The sequence below is a fragment of the Elephas maximus genome, chromosome 25, assembly GCF_024166365.1.
Source record: "Elephas maximus indicus isolate mEleMax1 chromosome 25, mEleMax1 primary haplotype, whole genome shotgun sequence".
Lineage (NCBI taxonomy): Eukaryota > Metazoa > Chordata > Mammalia > Proboscidea > Elephantidae > Elephas > Elephas maximus.
In genome coordinates this window covers 32,936,102-32,961,794 of record NC_064843.1, presented here as the reverse complement: position 1 = coordinate 32,961,794, position 25,693 = coordinate 32,936,102, and the positions used below count along the sequence as shown (strand labels likewise).

Below are 25,693 nucleotides of genomic sequence, written 5' to 3'. Positions count from 1 at the left end.
GATAATCTAGGTGGTTGCGTGTTTGACTCTGCCTTCCTGGCTGCCAAGTACAGTGCTTGACAATCAGTAGGCACTCAAAAATTGGTAGAACGAGTGAATATCCAACAACTTGGAGAAAGGTAAGCAAATTGTATTTGATCATAAAGATCCTGTAAGTCTCTTAACAAGGAAGATGTTAAGTGGAAATCTATATTACAGGAAAGGCAGAGATTCACAGACTTCGCAGGCCTGAAATAGGTTTCCATCCCTTAGGCCTCGATTACCCAGAGCTGCCCGACCAGGCCATTGCCTCCAACCTATTCCCAACTCTTCTCAGTCACCATCTCAGGAACCTGGAGGGGCTCTGCCTTCTTAACCATGGCCTTCCAGGCCCTGCCATCTGACTGAATCAGGCTGTCTCCTGAATGACTCATTCCCCCTGTCCTTTGCTGGGCTCTTCCCCCCACTCAACAGAAGCTCTTCTCCTTCTCATGGTAGGCTCCCAGTGAATGGTAGTTCCCTGTTTTCACATCTATTAACCCCAGGTAACCAAGGCAGCGGCTAACTACTGAAAACTAAATAACTAAAATGAAAGTGGATTCACATGACATTCATTTGAAAACCAAAAAACTGTGATCACCGAGATCACTAGAAACTCACATGAAGCCCCCAATCCAGGAACCTCTGATTTGGGGTTTTCTGGTATGGAGGCTTATATGACCTGTCCAGTCCTTTTTCTGGCCTAAGGAGCCTTGAGTTCCTGGGGCTCCTTCTAAAACTGCCCCCTGGAGCAGCCACTTTAGGCTGAGCTTTGAAGGCCACATTTAGCACTCTGCCTCCTCCTAGCTCCACCCCAGACCTTTCCACAGGAGACAGGACCCTAGGTTCACTATCAAGCAAGTCCCTCCTTCTCTCAAGGATCCAGTTTCTTCATATGTAAAAAAAAAAAGGGGGGGGGTGGCAGAATTGGATGACAGTAAATCAACGATGATAAAAACATCTCCCCAGTTGCTAAAGGTTTTCCCATTAAAGTTCTCATCAGATACATTCAAAACCTGTTCTAGCTGGAACATTGTAAGCTCTCGTTATAAATAACCTTGGTCATCCTTCTAGGTTAGCACAGACTTACCTCATTAGGAGATCCCACTGCACGGATGTACCAGAGTTGCTTAAACAAGTCAGCTCCCTACGAGGGGCATATCGTTATTGGCAATTTTCCACCAGAATGAACAGTGCTGTGAAAAAAAATCTTGTATAAGTATTTATCTTTGCTGTCTGGTTATTTCTTTAGATTCCTAGACGTGAAATTACTAGCTTAGAGAATGAATACATTTTAAACTCTCTACTTGTTTGCTGAGAAACTTTATGGGGTACTTCTGAAACCCTAACTGTATTTCAGCTTTACCTGCGGAATTTGTTTACACACCACCATCCTTCCACCCCACCCACCAGGTTCCCCTCCAGGAAGTCTGGGGAGGGGCCCCTGAAGCTGGTTTGTAATCCAGCTCCCAGGTGGCAGTGGCTCTGCTGCAAGGCTGAGCAAAGGAGTCTCCCTTACATTTACCCCAACGCACTTCACCTAGCACAATACTTGGGAAGCACTGGCCTGAGAGACTGCCGCTGGCCGAATCTGTGGGTTGGTCTCTGGGTTCCAGCCACAGATCCCCAATGGCTTCCCCCAAATGGGCCAAGTCAAGCGCACATGGACTCCAGCACAACGCCTGGCACAGAATTCAAGCTCAGCAGCCGGTGAAGGAGTAACGGCGTCAGGCTCACCGGCTGCGCCTCTACCTTCCCGTTTAGGCCTCCCCTTCTGAAAGCCCCTGCCTCACACTTGCTGTGACCCTAGTGGCCAGGGACCAGTTGGTTTTACCTTTCTTACCTAAGGCTCCCAGAGCTTTCCTTTTTTTATCTCGAAAGAAATTCTTACCACTCTGCTAAGAAATTGTTGCTTTCACTCTGGGCCTTAGTTTCCCAATTTGTAAAATAGAGACTGCTGGACAGTGTCAGTGATACTTGGCTGCTACGTGAAAACTGTGTGGCCAAACAGGTTCTAAGAGTTCGCAGGGACGTCTGGCTTCCACGGGAGTCCAGGTGTCCCTTAACAGTTATTTAATCAGTGTTCTGATTGGCTTAGGGTCCGTTTGGAGGTAACTAAATTTTGGTTCCCAGAGTTCTCCATCGCTAAAGTGCCATTAACACCAAATGTCATTTTCAAGCTGTTGATTTCCAAGCTCAAGGGCCCAAGATGTCTGGGCCCAAACTGAGGCCCAGAAAAGGCTTTGCCCCGTTTGAGTTAGATTTATGGGGGCAGTCTTACCTGGGGGGGAGGGGCGGGGGAGGAGTCAACAAGTATCTCACCGTATGTGGTATAGGGAACTGAGAGAGGGCAGGGGGTGGGGAAGGCCAAGGGAAACGTCCCGGAGTTGAGCGTTATGGGCAGAGGAGGAAAAAGAAGCCAGCCAGGGCCGCTGGGAGATGCTAGACTGATCCATCTGCCTCCTTCAAGGACCCGTCACAATGGGGCTCAGGGCTCGGCTGTTAGACCTGGGCTGTATCACACTCGTTGGCTGTGTGACAAAGGACAAATCAAGCAACCTTTCTGCGGCTCCCCGGTGAGGCAGAGATTTACAGAGACAAGCACCACCCCATAACTCGAGGATTGAATGGGAGATGCTATACACAAAGTACTGTACCTCCCTTAGGGCCATTGCGTTAAAAACACTCAACAAGGGGCCACTGCGTTAAAAACATTCAAGCGTTGGCTGGTACTACCTCAGGCCGCCCCCTGCGTGCTAGACCCTGGGCTAGGTGCTTAGGGGTTACGTCCCGCCACAGCCTTTCTTCCTGGCCCTACGGGCCCCTGAAGGCAGAAATGGCATTTCACTCTGCACCTAGTCCTCTACGCTGGGTGTAAATCACAAGCTCACACGGCCTCAGTTTCCTCTAAGCGCAATGGGAACAGTAATACAGCCCACAGGAGATCCTGACAGTAGGAGCGAACTCACAAACGTCGGGATTTGCCTTATTTCTCCCCTCAGCAAGCGCCCCTAACCGCAGCGCGGAGCACACAGTAGGCGCTCCGGAAATGCTTGGCGAAGAGAGGCGCGGGCCCACTTCCTGCCCCCGAGCCAAGTGTCCCGAGTCGGGCTCCCACTCCTCCTCGGTGGCCATGTGGCATTCCTGAGGGTGGGGGTCGGCGCAGGAAGATGGTGCCCTCGCGGCTCCGCCCCTCCGGGCGCGGTGGGCGGGGCGAAGCCCCTCGGCGCCGTCGGCCCGCCCCGGGGGGTGGGCGTAGCTCTCGGCGCTCCGCACAAAGTTTGTTTTCTCCCTCCGGGCGGGTGGGGGAGGGCGCCGCGAGCGTGCAGGGGAGGAGAGGGGATCTGACGTCAGGCCGCGAGGTGCTTTCCAGCCCGGAGCTGTCAGGCCGAGTGTCAGGCCGGGCAGGTACGCGGCGCGCTCTCCCGGGCCCCCAGCCCCCTGCCAGGCCGCCCGGACCGAGCCCGAGGCCTCGTGGATCGGAAGGCCGCTCGGAAAAGTCAGTGCAGGGCGCAGGGGAAGGAAGAGGGGCGCGCGGACAACTTGGAAAGTTTCTTTTTCTCGGCCGGGCGGGGGAGGGGGCGTCGTCCCGGCGTGTGCGATTGTGGGTGTGTGAGTTCGAGTGTGTTTGTGAATTCTGACTGCGCTGTGGGGGCGGGTGGGGACTGGCCCCCGGGGGAAGCTCGCTCGGGGCCATTTGGGGGGCCCAGTTCCCCGGAATCCCACCCCGGGAGAGGGCCGCCCTTTCCCCGGCCGGGGTGAGCGCGCGGGGGGCGGGTTTGTTTGGTTTCAAAAGTGCACGTTGCTAACCTCCGGCTGGGCCCCCCCGACAGCCGCGTCGGGGAGGGGGCCGCAGAGAGTGACAGCTGGGTGGGGGCTGCGGGCACGGCCCGGAGCGGGGGCGCTGGGGAGCCCGCGCGAGTTCCCCTTTCCTTTGAAACAAAGGAAAGTCTGTCTGCGAGGCATCTGTCACTCCCAGGCGGGCCAAGGGAGCGGGGCGCGTGGGGCCGGCGACCTGGAGAAAGTTTGTGCGCGCCGGGACCCTCGGGCAGGCCAAGCGTGAGCCGAGCTTCCAACGAGGCCAGAGCGCAGTCCTCCGGGGTCGGGGGCGGCCAACATGGAGTCTGGGCGCAGGGCTGGGGGGCGGCGCGGAGGTGGGAGCCCAGCCCCTCCCCTCCCCCTCCGGGCCGAGTTCGGAGCACAAAGCCAAGCGCGCACGCTCGGCCGGCCCCGCGCCCCGAAGTCAGCCAGCGCGGAGCGCAGGGGAAGGGGGTGGGAACCAAACTTTTTCCTGCCCTGGGACAGACACGTGAGTTTTCTTTCTTCTAGAGCCCCCGCCCCGCCGGGGTTGCGGGCCCGCGAGGAAGCTCGGGCACGGGTCTGGCCAGGGGTGAGGGCCCGGGGGTGCTGGCGCCCCGAGCGCAGGCGGCTCCCCGCGGCCCCGGGAGCCATGTGCTCCGACTCCGACCCGGCGCGGGGGAGGCTGCGCGCTTTGTGTGAAGTGCTGGGAATGTGAGCGCGAGCGCGCCGCCCGCGGGAGTGTCGGGGCCCAGTCGGGGGAGTTGTCAGAAAGTTCATGCGGGAGTGGCTGCAGGCCGGCGTCGTGGGAGTGTGTAGGAGGGTGCAGAGGGTGTTGTGCTGAGAGGGTGCTGCCTCAGGCCAGTGAGGGTAAGAACCGACCGCTAGTGCCATGACGTCTGGCGTTCTCTCTGTCTGAGAGATCGTGGGTGGGCAGGTTGGTTGAAGTTTGTGGGTGGGCGGATATCCAGGAATTGTGCTAGTTGCGTGGGGCACAGTTGTTCATGCGAGGTGTGGGGTTTGCAAGCTGTGTGTGTCGGTAAAAATAATGGGAGTTGCAGGGCTTCAGCGGTGGGTCAGTGAAAGTTCTCTGAAGCACTGTTTGTTACATTTGTTGAGGGGGTGTGTGTGTCTTGGTGCGAGTGTGGGGTGTGTATGTGGGGACCTGCCTGGACTATAGGCGGTCTGGGGTGCAGGACACCATGGTGGAGAGTTTGTGTAGACTGAGGGGTCATCCCCGCGGCCTGCCCGAGGAATCCTGCAGACTAGGACTTGGCTGGCGGCCAGGGTGGAATTTGTACAGATAACCTTGAGTAAACTTCTCACAGCCTGCCAGGGCTGCATCCTGGAGCCCAGATCCCAGCTGTCCTGGCCGCCTCTGAAAGCAGCCTGCTGTTTGTGCTCTCTGAGGAGTGGCACCTATAGCCAGCACCCATCTCACCTCCAGGTGGCCTAACTGGGAGGGTAGACCCTTCCCTCGAAAGTCTGGCCAGCCAGCCCAAAGATCTGGGCTCTGGCCCAAGTGGAGGAAACAAAACCTGGGAGATGCCAGAGTCTGTCTGGAGAGCTGTTAAAAGGCTGAGGAGGGAGGAGCCTGGAGATTCTAGCATTGGTGTGGCCTGGAACTTTTTCTTTTAAAATGTAAATGTATTTTGCTTGTGTGGACAGGAACTTTGTCAGGGGATGAACCGATGAGCTGGGTTGTCTAGCTTTCCTTATTTGACAGGTGAAGGGGGAGGCTTAAGCCCAGAGAAGGGAGAAGACTTGCCCAGGGTCACGCAGCCAAGTGGAGGGATGGTAGGGCAGGAACTAGGCGACAAAGGAGAATGCCTGGGAGACATCCAGTAGGGATGACTTGCAGAGTACACAGTAGGTTGTCAGTAAATGTTGCGTGGATTGTTGTAGGCCCATGGTGATATATAGAGTTTCCAGACTCCTTAGGAAACCTGGGAAGCAAAATGGTACAGACCCCAGCCTCTGGGGGCAAACTGGTTGGATCCAAATCCTACTTTATTATCATACCCTAGCAGTAGGATTTTTTTCTCTTTTAAAGAAAAACTTTATTGAGATAGAGTTCACATACTATACAATTCACCCAAAGTGCATAATTCAGTGTTTTATAGTATATTCACAGATGTGTGCACCACAGTCGATTTTAGAACATTTTTCTTACCTCACAAAGAAACTCAGTACCTTTTTAGCTATTACGCCCTTATCTTCCCTTCCTCTGCAGCACCGCCCCCTCCCCAGCCCTAAGGAACCACTCATTTATTTCCTGTCCCTCTAGATTTCCCTATTCTAAACGTTCCTATAGTGAAATCGTATAATACGTGGTCTTTTGTGACTGGCTTCTTTCACTTAGCATAATATTTTCAAGGTTCATCGATGCTGTAACGTGTACAGCACTTCATCCCGTGTGTGTGAGAGAGAGAAAAAATAACTCCATTCCTTTTTATGGCCAAATAATATTCCATTATGTGGATATCCTGGCAACGCCGTGTGTATAGAGTAGAACTGCATTTAAGGTTTTCAAAGGCTGTGACTTTTTGGAAGCCGATTGTCAGGTCTTTCTTCCAAGGAACCTCTGGGTGGGTTTGAACTATAGACCTTTTTGTTAGCAATCAAGCATTTAACCTTATGCGACACCCACATCAGGCCACTGTGAATCAGAATCGCCTCAGCAGCAACTGGTTTGGGGTTTTTTGGTCATATGGCATTACCACATTTTGTATAGCCATTCATCAGTTGATGGACATTTGAATTATTTACACTTTTTGGCTATTATGAAGAATGTTGTTATGAACATTTGTGTACAGGGCTTTATGTGGATATACGTTTTCGTTTCTTTCATGTCTACACCTAGCAGTGGAATTGCTGGGTCGTATGGTAACTGTTTAACGGTGGTCGGATCTTGGACACTTTCTTAAATTCTCAGGGCCTTGGTTTCCTCATCTATGAGATGATAGTAATAGATTATTCCTCACAAGGGCTTCGTGAGAATTAAATGAGATAATGAATGTAAAGTGCTCAGTTCCGAGTCTGGAGAACAGTAGATGCCAGTGGTAGCTGTATTACTTCTCGTCCTGATATTGCTTCTCAGTGAGCTGCCAGTCATTTCAGTAGTCAGCTACCCGCTCCTTCAAATGGAGGGGTTTTGAAATCAGCCCTTTTAGCTTGCCCAGGCTGTGGTTTGGCCTGAGACTTTGAATCATGACTCCCCTATTTTTGGCATCCCAGGCTTTCGTAATGGGGTGTGTGTCTGGAAACCAGGAAAAGAACGAGAGGCAGTGCTTGGTACTGATGTCCCCATCCCGTGTCACTTGCCCCAGGCTTGCTCGAGGCCCATCATAGCCACTTGACACCTCTACCATGTCGGACAGTGACCTGGGTGAGGACGAAGGCCTCCTCTCGCTGTCCGGCAAGAGGAAGCGGAGAGGGAACCTGCCCAAGGAGTCCGTGAAGATCCTCCGCGACTGGCTGTACTTGCATCGCTACAATGCCTACCCCTCAGAGCAGGAGAAGCTGAGCCTTTCTGGACAGACCAACCTGTCAGTGCTGCAGGTAAGGAGGGGATTTGGGCAAAGGAGTGATGGGGACGTGGGTTCTAGTCCTGGCCCGGCCCTGTAATTAACTCACTATGTAGTCTTGGGCCAGCTGCTTTTCTTTTCTGGGCCTCAGTGTCTTCTTGGGTCAGGTGAGAACACCCAGCCTGTCTGCCTGCCTTAAGTGGAGACGAAATGAGGTCATGGCAGGTAGATTTCAGACTCTAGAAGTCTGGAGAGGGAAGGGAATCATTATTAATGCCAAGGTGTCCACATTAACATTGGAGGCAGGTGGAATCCTTAGGAAGGTGAGAAGGTACTGAATGTCTGTGATTTAATCCCCAGCCTTAAAGACACGTTTGGGTGGGGCCTTGGTTGCAGCGGGTGGGTGGTATGCTTAAGAAATGAGCTGGAATCACATCAAGGCAAGGGCGGAAGTCAGAGGCAGTGGGTTCATTCTGACACATAGGAGCTGTGGGCCAAGTCTTGATTTCCCCGGCTGTAAAGTGGAGGTTAGACTCTTTCCCTACCTGACAGGATTGTTATGAAGAACAGATTCAGAACTAGAAGTGAAAGTGCTTTGTAACCCATGCACAGGGGCACGTTCAAAAGATAGTCTTAAAAAAAAAAAAAAAAAAGAAGGTAGTCTTAGCACCTTTTGTCTGGACCATTACTCATCTCCAGGTATCTTGTTCTCTCTTCATGGTGGTAAGCTGGGACACCCTGGACCACCATTGCCTTGCCTCCAATTTGTCTGTCACCTACCGAAGAGGCACCAGAGGCCCGCCTTCTGTCCCCTTGCCCACTGCTCCCCTTCATGAGCCAGCCAGGCCTCTCCCCACAAACCTGTCGCTTCTCTTCCACTTCTGTTCTTTCATAGCCCATTACTCCGCCATATAGTGCTGTCTTCTCCCTCATCCCCATATCCCAACTCCTGTCCACAAAGCCTTATGGTGAGTATTTGGCCCTTGGAATTCCTGTCTCTTGACTTGCTGGGCAGTAGGTAATTGTGGCTTGTCTATAGGAAAGGTTCTAAGGTCACAGACTTTGATTCTGATCCCATCTTCTCCACAAGAGGAAGCCTAGACATTGCCCAAGTCACTGGAACCTCTCTTTCCTTATCTGAACAAGGGAGATGATCATAGCACTTTCATGGGATATAAGGAAGAGTTAGGGGCTCACACAGTCGGTGCTTCTACTCCCATATTCTAGTCCCTCATCTTTCCTCCTAGGTCATAAGGTCTAGGTAGACCCAAGGTGTCTAGTAGTATCTAGCATTCCACAGATAATACCTCCTGAGCACTCCCACTGTTGCTCTGTGCTGGGCAGGGTTGAGGTCCCAGAGAGGAATCAAAAGTATTGCTACCCTGAAGGAGTATCTAGTTTGGGGTTGGGGGTGGTGGAGCAGACCTGGCCACTGGTGTTTGCAGAAAGTGATCCCTGCTGGGATAGAAGGCATCGGAAACCCAGACAGGGTTCTGAGCCAGCCTGGAGGCTGAGAGCCAGGATTGCCTACATCTACAGCCTCTTTGCTGGTCTCCCTGCATCCAGCCTTGTTCCCGCAATCCATTCTCTTGAACACAAAAGTGCTAATCAGATTATGTCACACACTCCATGAACCCCACTGTCCTCAGGATAGAGTCTAAACTCTAGGAGCTTACCAGTCTCATCAATCACTTCCTCTAAGATCTTGGGTCCTTGAACCCTTGGCCTTCAGGCCTTTTCCCTTGGCTCTGAACAACCAGCCACAGCCCTGACCTTTCTTTTCGAGCCTTACTCTGTTTAAGCGTCTGTTTCTCATGAAAGAGTTCTCTGACCCCCAGCCTATGTTTTAGACCACTACTGATATTCCCAGTGTGCCTCATTTGTCCTGTCAAACCATTTGTCACATCGTACTGGAATTGCTCTTAGTCAGCGAGGCTGTATCTCAATCTGAGTCATGTACCAACTCCTTTTAAAGAATATATTTTTCACGTGGTTTTCTCCCTTCAACATGTTAACATGAATCATTTTTATTGTCACATCACTTAAATATGTACAAACATAAAACTGGTAGAAAAAAAAACTTGTTTTTTGCTCTCATTAAAAAAAAAAACTCCCTGCTGTTGAGTATAGCGACCCTATAGGACAGAGTAGAACTGCCCCACAGGGTTTCCAAGGCTGTAAATATTTACAGAAGTAGACTTCCACATCTTTCTCCCGAGGAGCGGCTGGTGGGTTTGAACTGCTGACCTTTCAGCTCTCGGTCAGGTGCTTTCATCACTGCGCCGCCAGGGTTCCTTGCTCTCATACACAACTGTAAAAGCAATTTTACTAAGTAAATACATATAAAACAAATGAAATTGCATCTAACTGCATTTAAAATGGCAGAGGGTACTTTGCTCACTCAGCTGTAGTGTGTAGTGTGACCCAAAACCAAACCCGTCGCCGTCAAGTCGATTCTGACTCACAGCGACTCTATAGGATAGAGTAGAACTGCCCCCATAGAGTTTCCAAGGAGCGTGGTGGCTCGAACTGCTGACCTTTTGGTTAGCAGCCATAGCACTTAACCACTACGCCACCAGGGTTTCCATCTAGTGTGACAGAGATGCTAAATTTTGAGTTGTGTAAAGTCTCTTGCTATAGGCCATGATGTTCCTACTCATGATCAAAATGAAAATACAAAGCCAGAACATTCTTGTGGAGAACTCGTGGACTCCCTGTTACGTCACAGCCAGAGATCCCACTTGGAAAATAGGTCTAGGACAAGGAGTAGCCATTAGAGGCCTCTGAGAAGGAGGTGGCTGGTGTCTAACACCCCCTGGTGGGAGGGGCTGTAGCAGGGCCACCCTGTTAGAGTCGTGCAGAAATTTAAGGAGCAGTGGGACAATCTGGCCCAGGCTGGATTGGAAACTCTACATTAAGTGCCAAATCTATACCAGCCCACATGTAGTTAGTTGCTTGGAGGCCTCACAGGCCTCAGATTCCCTTATTGAGAACTGCTAATTTCTCCAAGCTGACTCCTTTCTCAAGAGTTCTCTTGATAGCCCCTTCTCAGCTCCTTCGATCAGTCGCTAATTCCTATACATTTTACCCGTAAATATCCTGGGATATGGCATCTTTCCCTTCTTGGTGCAAGCTATAATTGTCTGATCACTTGTCATTCTCTTACATAAAACCCTTCAATGGTTCCCACTGCCCTAATGACAATATCACCTGCCCTGTTTGGGTCTCGAGCCTCATCCCTAGCCCTCCATGTTCCTGTCTCACTAGCTGCTGTCCCTGGACCACTTTCCTCCCACCTCTGACTGGCCAAGTCAGTGACTCTTGACCACTAGAATAGAGTTCTGTTTGCTTATTTACATCACATACTAAATTCTAGAGCTTCCAGCGGTCTGTCAGTTTGTCCTACTGTGGTGTCTTACATCTTGTTATGATGCTAGAAGCTATGCCACTGGTATTTCAAATATCAACAGGGTCACCCATGGTGCACAGGTTTCAGCAGAGCTTCAACTTAAGACAGACTAGGAGGAAAGGACTGGCAATCTACTTCTGAAAATTAGCCAATGAAAACCTTACGCATAACAACGAAATATTTTCCGATATAGTGCTAGAAGATGAGTCATCTAGATTGGGAGACACTCAAAATACACACTGGGAGCATACCACTGATCTTAAAGATGGCGCAGGACTGGGCAACATTTTGGAGACCAAAGAAGAATTGATGCATTTTAATTGTGGTGTTGGAGGAGAATATTGAATGTACCATGGACTACGAGAAGAACAAACAAATCTGTCTTGGAGGAGGTATAGCCATAATGCTCCTTAGAAGTGAGGATGGTGAGACTTTGTCTCACATACTTTGGACATGTCATCAGGAGGGACCACTGGAGAAAGACATCATGCTTGGTAAAGTAGAGGGTTAGTGAAAAAGGGAGAAGACCTTCAATGAGATGGATCGACACAATGCTTACAACATTGGGCTCAAACATAACAATTGTGTGAGGATGACGTAGGACAAGGCAATGTTTAGTTCTGTCATATATAAGGTCGCTGTGAATCTGAGTAACTCCACGGCATCTAACAACAATACACGGGATAGCCGTGAGTCAGAGAGGACTCAGGAACTAACAACAAAAACAAACTCTAGACAGCGACCTTGTCCTATTCATCGCCGTATCTGGTTTAAAAAAAAAAACCAAACCCATTACCGTTGAGCGGATTCCAACTTACAGCGACCCTTTTATAGGTGCTCAGTAAATGATTGTTGAGGTGACAGAAAATTAAAGTAAAGCGTTAGTAATATCAACAGGCAGGAAGACCTCAGAAGTAAGGAAACATAGGGGCTCCTCAGTCAGGAAAAACTGATTAAGTCCCTGGAGGTATCTCTTTTTCTTGTATTTAATTTTAAAGTTTTAGCATCTTTTGTTAAGGACATTTTTAAATATCCACAAAAGAGAATGTTATAATGAGCCCTGGTACAAACCACCTGGCTTCAGCAAGTATCAACATTTTGCCTTGCTTGTTTTATCTCTCCCTGGAGGCGTCTCTTTTGTTTGTCTCCTTTAACCCGCCCAGGAGCACTCATTAGCAAGTCAATGAATCATTTAACTAACTGGTTTGCTGGTACTTGCCAGAGGCTTGGCAGTTTGGGAGAACAAGACCAAAAAAAAAAAAGTCTTTTGTGAAGGATTTTCACAGGTTCTTGTGACGCCCCCTAAGCCCGATAAGTTGGACTGGATCTGTGGTTTTCAAACTCTTTTGGGGGTTACCTATTGGGGAGGGGAGGTAAGCATGGCAGGTAAGGCTCTGTTCCCTGTTCCTTCGTTCTGTAATAGTGTTGGGCCCGGTGCTGTGTGTGGGACACCTTGGAAGAGAGAACAGACACCATCCCTGCCCTCAGGCAGCCACCTGGGGAGGAAGACATTATTTAAAGAACGAAAAATTCATTGTAATTATTTAATTACCAACGTGGTGCACGTTTCTTACCACCTGTAAGGTAGTAAGAAAGCAGCTGAGCTGTCCTGGTGTGGGGTTAGGAAAAACTTCTCCCGGGGGCCCCTTTGAGGGCAGGGACTGCACTGGAAGCGGGGCAGAGCGAGAAGGGGTCCTGCGAGGCTGTAATGGCTGCCTGTGTGGGCAGTGGGTGCCCTGGTCTGGCCACAGGGCAGCCAGTGACTGCCTTTATCATTTGGAGCCTCTCTCCTCGCTCTGGCTCCAAAGCTAGCTGCCTTCAGATTCCTCCCACAGGCAACCTTTGTCTTCCCACCTCAAGGCCTTTCATTTGTGTGTTTATTTTTTTAGTTTCTGTGTAAGCTTTTTGCTTTAAAGGGCCTGACCCCCAATAGGCTTAAAGCAGTAGGCTAGACCAGTGATTCCTAAACCTGGGCATCTGAACTCCCAGGGGAGCTTGTTTCAATATACAAATTCCCCACTCTTCCACCACCACCCCACCAGATCTATAAGGCAGATGAGGGATTATTTAACAGTTTTTAAAAATCACCCCCAAGGTGATTCTAACACACCTTAGATCATGGTGTGAAGTGCTTGGGAACAGCCTCTGCGTGCCTTCACTTCTCTCCCTGCTGGAGCTTCTGTCTTTCACAGCTGAACAGACATGGAAGCACTTGTCTGCCTTGGTCACACGTGCTGCTCCCATCCCCTTGGCCTTCAGCAGCTTCCTGTGCATATCTCCCCTCCCATCCCCTTTTGATTCCTCCCATGTCCTTCATCTCAGCCGCTGATTAAAAAAACAATGACAGGGCAGTAGCCCTTCAGATAGGGCCCTGTTTTGTTGTTGAGACAGGCTTTCAGGCCTTGCAGGCCCAGCATCCAGCCTGTGTTTTGCCATATCAATCACAGAATTCACCTTGGCATTCTCCCTACTGCCTCCCCAAGGACCTTCAGTGGATGGCAAGTCACATGCTCTTTTACTGATTTGGGCATGGGGTTGGGGCAGTGGAAGGGGCCGCAGAAAATCCCCATAGCCCGTTATCACAGCTGGCATTGGCGGCACACCCAGGCCTCCCACCCTTGCCTGGCCCCCCTCAGCTGTGCATTTCTGTCGGATGAGGAGACAAGACAGAGCCAGCAGGCTGCCAAGTTTTCTGTGGACCAGGGTGAGTGTGTGGGGGAGTACGATGGGGGTTGTTTTTCTGCTGTTCTCGTCTCAGAATTATAAGCCAAAGTGGGAGGTACAACTAGGGGCTAGGTGCCCACACAGCTGCTAGTAAACCACGGAGGCCCTCCTCCCTGAGACTACTTTCAACAACATTACTTATCCCTGCTTCACTTGACCCAGGTTACTGTGACCCAACCATTTCACCTGCATATACGGGCCAAGGCAGAGAGGTGGGGTGCTCTCCTGTAGCACAGGTAATTGAAGAGGTAGCTGCACCTGAGCAAGGAGGCAAGGCCTTAGTCCGATTCGCTTCAGCCTTTTTCTCACTCAGCAGTGGTGGTCCCCTAACTTCAGGCTGTCTAGATCGAATTCTGGCCTTTCCACTCACTGTCCATGTGACCTTGAGCAAGTTACTGAACCTCTCAGATCCAGGGCCTCTATTTCTTCTTCATAGAACCTGTCTTAAGGGCTGTCAAAGATTAATGAGTAATTAGAACTGAAATGTTCAGAACAGCACCAAATAAGCTCTGTGTTCAACAAGTGTTTGCAGGGCCAGATTAAGGCATTAAAAAAAAAAAGGGCCCTAAACACCGATAACCTGTGGTGCCCCCTCCTTTGCCTACTGACATTCGAATGGGATATGTGAGTTATACATACACGTGTGTGTGTGTGTGTGTGTCTTAGCTATCCATGATGTAGCTTCTTTTTAAATGAGACTAATATTTACTGAACACAAAAGTGGCATACGCCATTTTAGCAGAATGAAATGAACTGGACTGTAAAATTTTTAGTGGATGCGGGATACTGAGATTTTTACAATATACCACATCTTCTACACAAACGATATCCCACAAAAGAAAATGAGTCAATGAACATAGTTGTTTCAACCATCAATGTAAAATTCTGTTGCTCTCCCACAACAAAAATTGACTTTCACCCATTTGTTTTAAACGAGTCATACTTCAATTTTGATGCTTGTTTTTGTAATAAATGCTGTAATTATAAATGAACAAATTAAATGTCATAAAAGAAAATTTAATGACCAAAAAACAAATACTACAACAAAGTACTATATTTTATTTTCAGATCTTTCAATAACTGGTACCCCTGTTTTGTTGATGCCCTAAGCATGTGCTTACCTAGCTTATTGGGTAATCCATCCCTGAATGTTTGCTACTAGGATTATGAAGATGGTTATACCCCTCTGCTCCTCTGTTTGGTGAGACAGCAAAGCAGAGTCAGGAGAGCAGTGGAGGCCCTAAACCAGGAGACCCGGCTTTGAATCCCAGCTCTGCTCCTTGGTGGCTGTTTGTCTTTGGGCAAGTTATCTCATCTCTTTGAGCTCCAGTTCCCACCCTAGTACCTTGGAAACACTACTCAGTACCTTCCAGGCTTGTGTGCAAATTAAATTAATGCAGGTTAGAGCACTGGCTTGATAACCTGGTATCCAAGGTGCCTAATGGAAGTTAGTTTCATTCCTTCGTCTCAGCTCTTCAGCACTGCTTCTCCTTGAGGCTCCCTTGCAACTCAAGTCAGGATTCATCGCAGTCGGTGTACTTTTAATGCCTGCTTTCTGTGCGTGCTCAGTGGCACTGGGAAGACAACAGAGGTGAAGAGGGGAATGAGAACCCCAGAGGCAGGGTTCTTCCAGGCTGGAAAGAAGAGGAAGTGAAGGGCCACAAGAAGGCTCTGGCTCTGTGAGCTTCCAAGGATCCTTCCAGCCTGACAGAACCAGGGCTTGGTACTATTCCTGGGTCATCTGGGAAAGGAGCCATGCCAACTCTAGGTACCAGCTCCTGCCATAGATGGCTGTCCATTTGGTTGGATAGAGGCAGATGGACAGAGTCCATGGGAAGGTGGTAGCCAAGGGCTTGCCAAGAAAGAAGCCTGGTAATACCTAGGGACAGAAATGCTACAGGAGCCCTGAAGAAGCTGGTTGTTTGATTCATTCAGCAAAAATAGGTGAGTGCTAGGTGTTACTGTAGCCACAGCCCCCAGGTCCCTACACTAGGTGGCCAAGGCCTTCTGTCTTCTTTCACTTACAGCAGTTGGTACTTAATACATACTCCATAAATATCTATTGATGAACTGACTGAGAGAAGAGCCAGGGCCAGGAGGACGACCCAGAATGAAATTCTCATAAGACCACCGTCTAGACCCTGTATTAGTTTTCTAGGGCTGCCATAACAAAACCACAGACTGGGTGGCTGAAAACAACAGAAATTTATTTTCTCAAAACTGGAGCCTAGAAGTTCAAAATCAAGATTTCAGCAGGGCCATGCTTCCTCTGAAGGCTTGAAGGAAGAACGCTTTCTTCTCTCTTCCTAGCTCCTGGGCTCCCAGCAATCCTTGGCATTCCTTGGCTTGTAGTGGCAGCACTCCATCCTCTCCCCCTATCTTTGCATGGCCTTCTCTTCCTGTGTATCCTCTTTTTATAAGGACACCAGTCACTGGATTTAGTGCCTACCCTAATCTAGTATGACCTTATCATATCTGTAAATTTCCAAATAAGGTTACATTCTTGAGGTTCTCTGTGGACATGAATTTTGGAGAGCACTATTCAACCCATTTATAGACCCCTAACTATTTGCCATGATGTCCTGGCCTCGCAGGATCAGCCCTGCCTACTTCTGAGCTAACCATCTACCATTCTTCCTATGTCAGTTCCTCAGACCAAACTTCTGCCTCAGGAACTTGGCACTTGCTGTCCCTCTGTCTAAAATATTCTTCTCTCAGCTTTCTGTGTAACTGGCTCTTCTTATCCTTTAGGTCTCAGTCTTCCCAGACAACTTATATGCAGAAGTCTCTCTCGTCTTTATATGCCTGCCTTTTTATTCCTATCTGTTTCCTTCTTGGCACTTGCTGGTGGGTATGCACCTATTTGTTTACTGCCAGTCTCCACGACGAGATGGACTGGAAGCTCCACTCCACAGGCAGAGTGCATGTGTGTTTAATTCTCAAAAGCATCCCCAGCACTAAGAAGGAACTGGGTGTGGCCATAATACACACTCAGTAAATACAACTTGAATGAACAAGAAGCCTTGAAAGGGGGAACAGCAGGAAGGTTGAGAAGTGGTAACCTGACTGTTATAGTGAATGAAATAAGCTGGAAGTCTGGGGCTCTGTGATGACCTCAGAGGAAGATACAGAGAGGAGTGTGACCCCTGCTCCCCCCAGCTCCAATGGCCCAGGCTTGGAGATCCCTGGCCAGAGGTGGAATCCTGGCTGACTTCACCAGGCTGAGCCTTAGATATGTTCATCAGTAAAATCTGAGTTGATCAAACTAATCTCATAGGGTTGGTGTGACTAAACCAAAACCAAACCCAACCCAGTGTCATCGAGTCAATTCCGATTCATAGTGACCCTATAGGACAGAGTAGAACTGCCCCATAGAGTTTCCAAGGACTGCCTGGTGGATTCGAACTGCTGACCCTTTGGTTAGCAGCCGTAGCACTTAACCACTACACCACCAGGGTTTCCAGTTGGTGTGACTACTAAAAGAAAACTCTTTGGATGTAATCTTTATAGAAGCTGACTGCCTCATCTTTCTCCCATGGAGAGGCTTAAATGCTGACCTTTAGGTTAGCAGCTGACCTTTCAGTTAACAGCTGAGCGCTTTAACCACTGCGCCAGTAGGGCTCCACGTTGACATACCAAAACCAAACCTGTTGCCATCAAGTCAATTCTGACTCATAGTGACCCTGTAGGACAGAGTAGAACTCCCACAGGGTTTCCAAGGAGCAGCTGATGGATTCGAAATGTCGACCTTTCGGTTAGCAGCAGAGTTTTTAACCATTATGCAACCAGGACTCCTCGTAGACATACAGTGCTAAGTACATGGTAGCTTCTGGTGAGCTGTTCTTTGCAGAGGAGGCTCCCAGAAAGATGTCTAGAGGTATGGATGCTACCTACTCTGCCGCACCCATGCCCCACCCCCCATGCATACATGCACCCACAGTTTCTAAGGTTTCCCCTCTTCCCCCCTATTTCTGAGTTGGCATGAGTGATCATGGTGGCACCTCCAGTAGAGGATAGGAGGCAGAAGGACCAGGAAATGATGATAGGAGATTGTATTCGCCTATTTAATGAAAGAGTTAATGTTTTAGAACAGGTTTTGTATTCAGGAGCTTAAACCAGCCATGCAGCTGTGGAACTAACTGGTTTCTAATTTAATCTGTAACTGTTTCTAAAAAACACCCAAGTGAGCTACTATAAAAATTGGTGTCATCACGTCTCTAGGCCATTAGGAATAAATGAGGGAAAAAGTGGACAGAAGTGGCTGATGGTTTTAGATGGTCAAGAATGGTGTCATGATTAAGTTCCTGCTGTGCTCAGGTTTTTTGGGTGAGTGCTCAGATGGGAAACCCTGGTGGCGTAGTGGTTAAATGCTATGGCTGCTAACCAAAAAGGTCGGCAGTTTGAATCCACCTACGTGCACCTTGGAAACCCTATGAGGCAGTTCTGCTCTGTCCTATCAGGTCACCGAGTTGGAGTCTCGATGGCATCAGGCTTTTTTTGTTTTTTTTTTGGTGCTCAGATGTACAGAAACTGTTCACCAGGGCCAGATTAAGGCAGGTGAGGGCCCTAAACACTGATGATCTGTGGTGCCCCTCTGTTTACTTACCCATTGGAATGGGATATGTAAGGTGTGGGATATGTCAGGTGTGTGTGTGTGTGTGTGTGTGTGTGTGTGTGTGTGTGTGTGTGTGTGTCTACGCATGCGTCTTAGCTATCCATGACGGAACTTGTTTTTAAATGCGTCTATAATATTAGTAATTGAATGCAAAAATTTTACTATCCTGTTCATCTCATTCCACTAAAATTTTTAGTGGATGCGGGATACTAAGGTTTTTACAATATACCATATTTTCTGTGAAAAGAATATTCCGCATATTTTACAACAAAGGAAACGAGTCAATGAGCTCAGTTGTTTCAACAGTCCATGTAAAACTCTGTTGATCTCCCACAGTGAAAACCTCACTTTAACCAGTTCTGCTTTAAACAGCTCATCCTTCAATTTTGATACTTGTTTTGTAATAAATGCTATAATTATAAACAAACAAATGATAAGATGTCATAAAAGAAAATTTAACGATCAGAAAAAATATTAACAACAAATTACTGTATTTTTAGATAGGTCTTTCATCTCTAACATAATTTAAAACGTTTCTTTCTATTCTTTGGTCTTACAAATTCTTCAATGATTTCATCACAGTTAAGCTGCCGAACGATATCTCCTCCTGTTAATAATGAGGATAATGAATCAAGGCTTTCATGAATCGTTGTCTGCTGGGGGTTTTTGAGTCTCTTTAGGGATGAAAATGAGTGTTTTGTTGGGCAGTTAGTGATCATTAAAGTTAGAGCTACGCATGAAGCAGTTTCCACATTGGGAAATACGCGTTGTATTTTATCTTCTGTTATGGAATCATACGTGCCTACGTGAGTAAAGCTTGTCTTTCCTGGATCTGTAAGCTTAGTTCTTATGTAAGAATGAAATTGTCACACTTCTGTGTAAAGGTTTGTATTTCAGTCATCGGGATAAACCTGTACTAATTTCCTGGATGCTTTCATGCGCTCTTCATCAGGTACATCCACATTGTTTATGAAGGAAAATTCTATTTGAAAGAATTTCATACACATTCGCCCTTCTTTTCAAGGAAGATTCAAGTGTGTCAATGGTATGGTTAAGCGAAATTGATCTCCGGCACTCAGTACTTCTGGAGCACTTCCATCACTTGTTTGTTTCTAATACTTCTACCACGGTGAACTGCTTGGTAATCAGTATTTGGCAGTATTTGTTTTGTTGTGTTTTCAAATTTTTCAAGATCTTTTCTTAAAGTATGGAAATACCCTGTTAATGTCTGGTTAGAGATCTGTGCATGTCTTAAATTTACTTCTGAATCTTGGAAAGCTTGATGCGTCAGATGAAAATAACTAATATATTTCACATAACCGACATAAATGCATACTTCACTGTTTGCATTTTGTTGGCCATGTTTTCAGTTTCTCTTTTGGTACCTCCTTTTTGCGTCTGGTCTCCAGCAGTGTTTCCTAAGGCATCTAAATCTGAATGTACGATTTCAGGATTGCACTTGTTGCTACAGCATGCGCTTCCCAGTATGTATTAGACATTTTAATACTGGATCGTTGCCTAAATATGTTTTAAGAACTGCCAGTCGGTGAACAGAGGTGGCAAAAAATGCATAGAGTAACTGAACTGTAGAAAAGAAATCAATCAGCTGCTACCAGACAACAGTCCACTGTGCTACATCCGACAAGATTAAGTGAATGCGCAGCACGTGGTATGAAAATGGCATATTCGTTATGTTCTAAATTTTTCTGTTGCACGCCTTTATAATGCCCTGACACATTGGCAGCATTGTCATAGGGCTGGCCACTGCACTTAGAAAAATCAGTTTTGCAAATTTCACACAAATAATGAAGTACTTGATTTGCAATTTCTTCACCACTCTGACTTTTTAAGCTAGTAAATGTGATAAATTACTCGACAGGTTTTCCATCTGTGGGAGATAAACCCACTGCTGTCAAGTCTGTTCCAACTCGTGGCAACCCTATAGGACAGAGTAGAACTCCTCTCCCATAAAGCGTCCAAGGAGCACCTGGTGGGTTCGAACTGCCGACCTTTTGGTTAACAGCAGTCGCACTTAACCACTACACCACCAGGTTTTCCTCTGTTGGAGATACATGTCTTAAAACAGTATCTAACTGATCGGTATGATAAAGACAAGGAGTGATAAAGATCAGGAGCTATACTTATTGCACTGAAAATAGTTAATCGACCTTTATCACCTATTAATTTACTGATTCTTTACGCATTGTTTTAGATGTATACAATGGGTTCCTCTTTCCTGTGTTACAATGTTTTGAGATGTCACCTACTAAAAATGGATCACACTGAGCAACAAGTTCAAGTAAATGAAAAAATTTTCATTTTGTGGGGACCAAAACGCTTCATTTCTTCCTTGAAATGACAGTCAACATTCAGTGATTGTTATAATGACAACAGCATGTTGCAAAATGGCTTTCCAGGATTGGTGCTCTATGTCAATTTGTGTTTCTACTTCATGAGTGTGGTGGTCAATGTTATGTGTTAACTTGGCGGGGCCATGATTCTCAGTGGTTTGGCAGCTACATAATGATGTAGTTATCCCCCATTTTGTGATATGATGTAATCAGCTCCATTATGTGATCAGCCAGTCAGTTGTAAGGGGCGTTTCCTTGGGGGTGTGGCCTGTATCCTATATATACACACACGGGCATTCTGGCAAAGATTGCTAGCTTGCTTGCTCTGGATCCTGCGCCTGGCTCGTCATCATCTGACCTCTGGTTCTTGGGACTTGAGCCAGCGGCCTGCCATACTGCCTGCCACTCTTGGGATTCATCGGCCTCTGCATCCTGTGAGCCAGCAGCCTGCTGTCTGATCTGCTGACCTTAAGTTCATCAGCCCCTAGGCTACATGAGTCAGGAGAAGCCTCCAGCCTTACACCTGATCTATGGACTTGGGAATTGCCAGCCTCTACAGTCGCGTGAGCCATTTCCTTGAGATAAATCTCTCTCTCTCTCTCTCTCTGTGTACGTGTGCATACATACACACATGCTTTATTGGTTTTCCTTCTCTAAAGAACCCAGCCTAAGACAATGAGTTAAGCCAAAACTGTCTTTGGTTTAAATATGACAACATATGATATCTGTGAATTGAACTGTTTTCATGTTTGTCAGTCATATTTGAGTTGTACCAATCACTAAATCCATTTGTAGAAAATCAAAGATTAAGTGATTTAGGGCTAAATAGTTTGCAAACAAAACAATATACAAAGCCAACTGATGGAGACTACTCCATCTTATGTTTCACTATTAGCTTTGCACCCTAGAAATATAATCTGGCTACAGAACCTTGTTTGTTTACCATCCAGAATTTTCAACACGAATTTTCAAATGGTCTACTGTGATGTTAACAATCACTTGGCCCTCTTTTGACCCAATAATTTACATCATTAGAAGAAAAATTATTCCACAAAGCAGGAGCTGGATTTCTGTTACTTATGGGGTCTACAGATGTGACAACTTCAGATTCTAAAATAGTTTCACTTTCTACATCATTATTAATTTTTTTTACTACAGCAAGGATGGATTCAGAATGTGGAATGATTCTATTATATTCATATTGCTATTAATAATTTCAGCACTAGTGGAGCTTCATACAATAATTTTTGTTATTTAAATATTCATTTATTTTCTCAAGGAATTGTTCAATTTCCTTATGTGGAGATATGTAAATATTCTGATAAAATATAAATGTTATGTTCTGATAAACATACTTTGTTGCTGTCTGGGAAGACAGAAACACTTGTTTCAAAACAAACATTTTGCACCATAAATACTGAATTTTGCATTCTTTTAATGTGCCTGATACCTTGTTTTTAGCATATGTAGAATAATATCAAGTACTGTGTCCTGCACAACAGACAATAAAAAACAAAATTCACTCGATACATAAATTAAAACTTTTCATGTTAGATAAATATTAATATTTCCAGTATTTTTTGGACATTTACTATGTTAGTATTATACTACTATCCATGGTAGTATTATTTTAAATGTATGCTAGATTGCATCCGTGTGTATGCCAAACATATTTTAAAGTTAGTTATAAGTATTATTATTCACAAAACTTAGGGCATAACTGTATGTAAATGCTATAGTTAAAAAGTAACTTGATTGAATTCATTGCAGTGGTAAATTTATTCAAGTTCCCTTGCTTTTGTGTGTCATCTGGGGACTGGAGTTCCCATTGGTTGTTTACCAGGATGTGTGCAAGAGCATACCCTTTTGTTCGTATCATGGCAGAGAGCATTGCTGGCCCTCCTGGCTGGAGTTGCTGGATCAGCAGACGTGGATGTACAAAACTGTTCTCTCAAAATGAATCAGAGACCTGTTATCTATTAATATAATTTTTCCTTGCCCAGTAATTACTCATGTTGGGGATTCAGTTGCATATTGGGTGAATATAGCAAGAGTTAGACTCAGCAGCCCACTCCCATCTCTTGTTTATTAGAGATGGTATACTCCCAAGAGACCTGCCAGGATAAGGAGTTTTAGTTTCATGGGAGGGGACCATAGGAGACAGATGTCAACGAAGGTGTTGAAGTGGTAGGGGCCTCATAGCTTAAACAACCTTGCGCATGAGTGCCCTCGTGACCCTGTGTGAACTTTATTTCTGGCTGGCACATTCTCACACACTGGAGCTACTATCAGTTTCATTTAGCGCCCTGCCAGTTCACTTCCACTGCAGCACTTTTCATTGTGTCCTGTCTCCTTGGCATGCATCTATGGGTTTTTGCTTTGGACAACTAATGCCCCTGTAGGTTTTGTTGTGTGTGTGCTTTAGATGGTTTACAGAGGGAATTAAACAATACATGTATTGTTTTGTGACATTGGTTGCCAACCCCGCAACATGTCAACACTCTCCCCTTCTCAATCCTGGGTTCCCCATTTCCATTTGCCCAGCTTTCCTGCCCCCTCCTGCCTTCTTGTCCTTGCCCCTTGGCTGGTATGCCCATTTAGTCTCGTATACATGGTTGAGCTACGTGTATTATTGTTTGTTTTATGGGCCTGTCTAATCTTTGACCGAAGGGTAAACCTCAGGAATGACTTCAGTACTGAGTTAAAGGGGTGTCAGGGGACATACTCTTAGGGTTTCTCCAGTCTCTGTCAGACCAGCAAGTCTGGTCTTTTTTTTGTGAGTTAGAATTTGGTTCTACATTTTTCTCTAGATCTGTTTGGGACTCTCTGTTGTGATCCCTGTCAGAGCAGTCAGTGGTGGTAGCCGGGCACCATTTAGTTGTACTGGTCTCAGTCTGGTGGAGGCCATGGTAGTTGTGGTCCATTAGTCCTTTGGGCTAACGTTTCCCTTGTGTCTTTGGTTTTCTTCATTCTCACTTACTCCAGACGGGATAGGACCAGTAGCGTATCTTAGATGGCTGCTCAGGTACCCCTGTTTGTTGATGTCCTAAGCACATGCTTACCTTGCTTATTGGGTAATCTGAACCTGTCATTCACACTTCCTGAACACTGTTATCAACCCTTATGGTGTCATTCATTCATGTAGGAAAAGCCACTGTGCCAGGCCCTCTACCAGCCTAGGTGAGATGTCTTTTGAACCTATTTCCTCGGCACTGGCCCTATCCACAGTATCTTAGATCAGCCAAGACTTAGAGTAGTAGGCATTCCCCAGATGAAGAAGAGGACATTCCAAAAAGAAGCGATGTAGTGTGCAAAGGTACGGAATTTTTGTGGGAAAAAAGAGCAGGGCCGGAATGAGAGCTGGTCAGACTAGCGACTCTGGACTCGATTCTGTAGGTGGTAGGAGACAGATGGCAGTTTTTTAGAACAGGAATGATAGTCATTTGCATTTTAGAAAGAACTGACAACCAGTGAAGAGGCTGGGTTGGAGAGCATGAACCTGGGGGCTGTTAGAGAGTCCATACAGATACGGGGCAGGGTACTAGATGTGTCCCCCAAACCAGACGGGAAGTTCCTGAAGAGTAGGGTCCTGAGGTCTGAGTTCTACTCATTTCTTTAACAAACAGATGTACGTTGGGCTTTGCAGCATACCTCTTAACAGAGATTTCATGCCTTGTGCGCACGTAGGTCCAGAAAGACTAAGCAATCAGCTAGGCAAGAATAGGGTCCAGGTTAGTGCACCGTTGTCAGCATCACACGGGAAAGTCTTGAGGATGTTGGCTAGGAGCCACTGGTCCTGCTTTTACATGGAAACAAGAATAATTCCTTTTCTAAATGACGGCCCCCTGGTGCCTTTGTGGCTCTCTGGCCTGCAGTGAGACTGCTCTAGAAACTTATGAATCATCATCTCTCTTCTTCCATCCACTCACATCCAATTTCCCAGATTGGTCATATATTTGTCCTCTTCTCACACCCTCCCTTAACATAACCTAAACTATTAAACCAGCTCCCAGCTTCCACTGTGTTCTCCACAGAGCGCAACCCTCCTATGACTCCTCATTGCTTTTAGAATAAAGAACCAAATCCTCACCACAAGAGGTAACCCTAGTTACCAGTCTTAGGCTCCAGCCACACTGTCCATCTTTCTGAGTTCCTCATAGGCACTCTCCTACCACCTGCCACAGGACCTTTGCACAGGTTGATCCCTCTGAATCAAATGTTCTTCTCCCTATTGTCCTCTCACCTAAACAACTTATCCTTCAGATTTCAATTTAAGAGCCATTTCTTCAGAGAATACTTCCTTCATTCCACAAAGACTAGATTGGGTCCCTCTGTTGTTGTCTCTGACAGCACTGTGTATCTCTTCTCATTGGCCAAATCACAGTTGCAGTCTGACATTTGCGTGATTTCTTATTGAACTGTCCCTTTGCACCACGAACCCCTGTGAGGGCTGGGACTGTGTCTGCTTTTGCTGCTGTATCCCTGAGGCTTAAAACATAGTAGGTGCTTCATAGCTGTTTTTCAGTGTATGAACTGATCATAGTCTCTCATATTTATTCCAGATATGTAACTGGTTCATCAATGCCCGGCGACGGCTTCTCCCAGACATGCTTCGCAAGGATGGCAAAGACCCTAACCAGTTCACCATCTCCCGCCGCGGGGGTAAGGCCTCAGATATGGCCCTCCCCCGGGGCAGCAGCCCCTCGGTGCTGGCTGTGTCTGTACCAGCCCCCACCAGTGTGCTCTCCTTGTCCATGTGCTCCCTGCCGCACCACCCAGGCCAGGGGGAGAAGTCAGCAGCCTCCCTCCCACAGGGGGAGCTGGAGCCCCCCAAGTCCTTGGTGACCCCTGGTAGCACACTTACCCTGCTTACCAGGGCTGAGGCCGGAAGCCCTACAGGTGGACTCTTCAACACGCCGCCACCCACACCCCCAGAGCAGGACAAGGAGGACTTCAGCAGCTTTCAGCTGTTGGTGGAGGTGGCACTACAGAGGGCTGCTGAGATGGAGCTTCAGAAGCAGCAGGACCCGTCACCCCCCTTGCTGCATACTCCCATCCCCCTAGTCTCTGAAAACCCCAAGTAGGCATCCACCAACAGCGTGCTAGAGGTTTGAGCTAGTCGTCCTGGGTTTCCGTTTTGGTTCCCTTTTCATACAGAGGGTTTTCAATGGATCACTGCCAAACATCGGGATCGTCTCCTCTGTCCAGAGGTCTTCAGCAGGAAGATGCCAACTGGCATCACTGCACTGTG

At 47.3% G+C, this 25,693-nt stretch overlaps 1 protein-coding gene across 2 annotated transcripts; it reads left to right on the top strand.

The window, feature by feature from the left end:
• Positions 1-3,309: 3,309 nt before the first annotated feature.
• Positions 3,310-25,693, top strand: TGIF2 (TGFB induced factor homeobox 2). 2 transcript variants are annotated; one of them, XM_049868727.1, is made up of 3 exons: positions 3,310-3,426; positions 7,146-7,377; positions 25,005-25,693. In XM_049868727.1, the coding sequence occupies exons 2-3, from the start codon at positions 7,186-7,188 to the stop codon at positions 25,524-25,526; spliced, it is 714 nt and encodes a 237-aa protein (XP_049724684.1). In that variant the 5' UTR covers positions 3,310-3,426; positions 7,146-7,185; the 3' UTR covers positions 25,527-25,693. The 2 variants fall into 2 exon arrangements, with proteins under 2 accessions (XP_049724684.1, XP_049724683.1); XM_049868726.1 differs by having other exon boundaries at positions 3,310-3,517.

Bases quoted from the DNA above. Each gene is read 5' to 3' on its own strand.
- TGIF2 (XM_049868727.1), top strand. From the start codon at position 7,186: ATGTCGGACAGTGACCTGGGTGAGGACGAAGGCCTCCTCTCGCTGTCC. The intron at 7,378-25,004 runs GTAAGGAGGGGA...TATTTATTCCAG, and splicing joins CCAACCTGTCAGTGCTGCAG to ATATGTAACTGGTTCATCAA.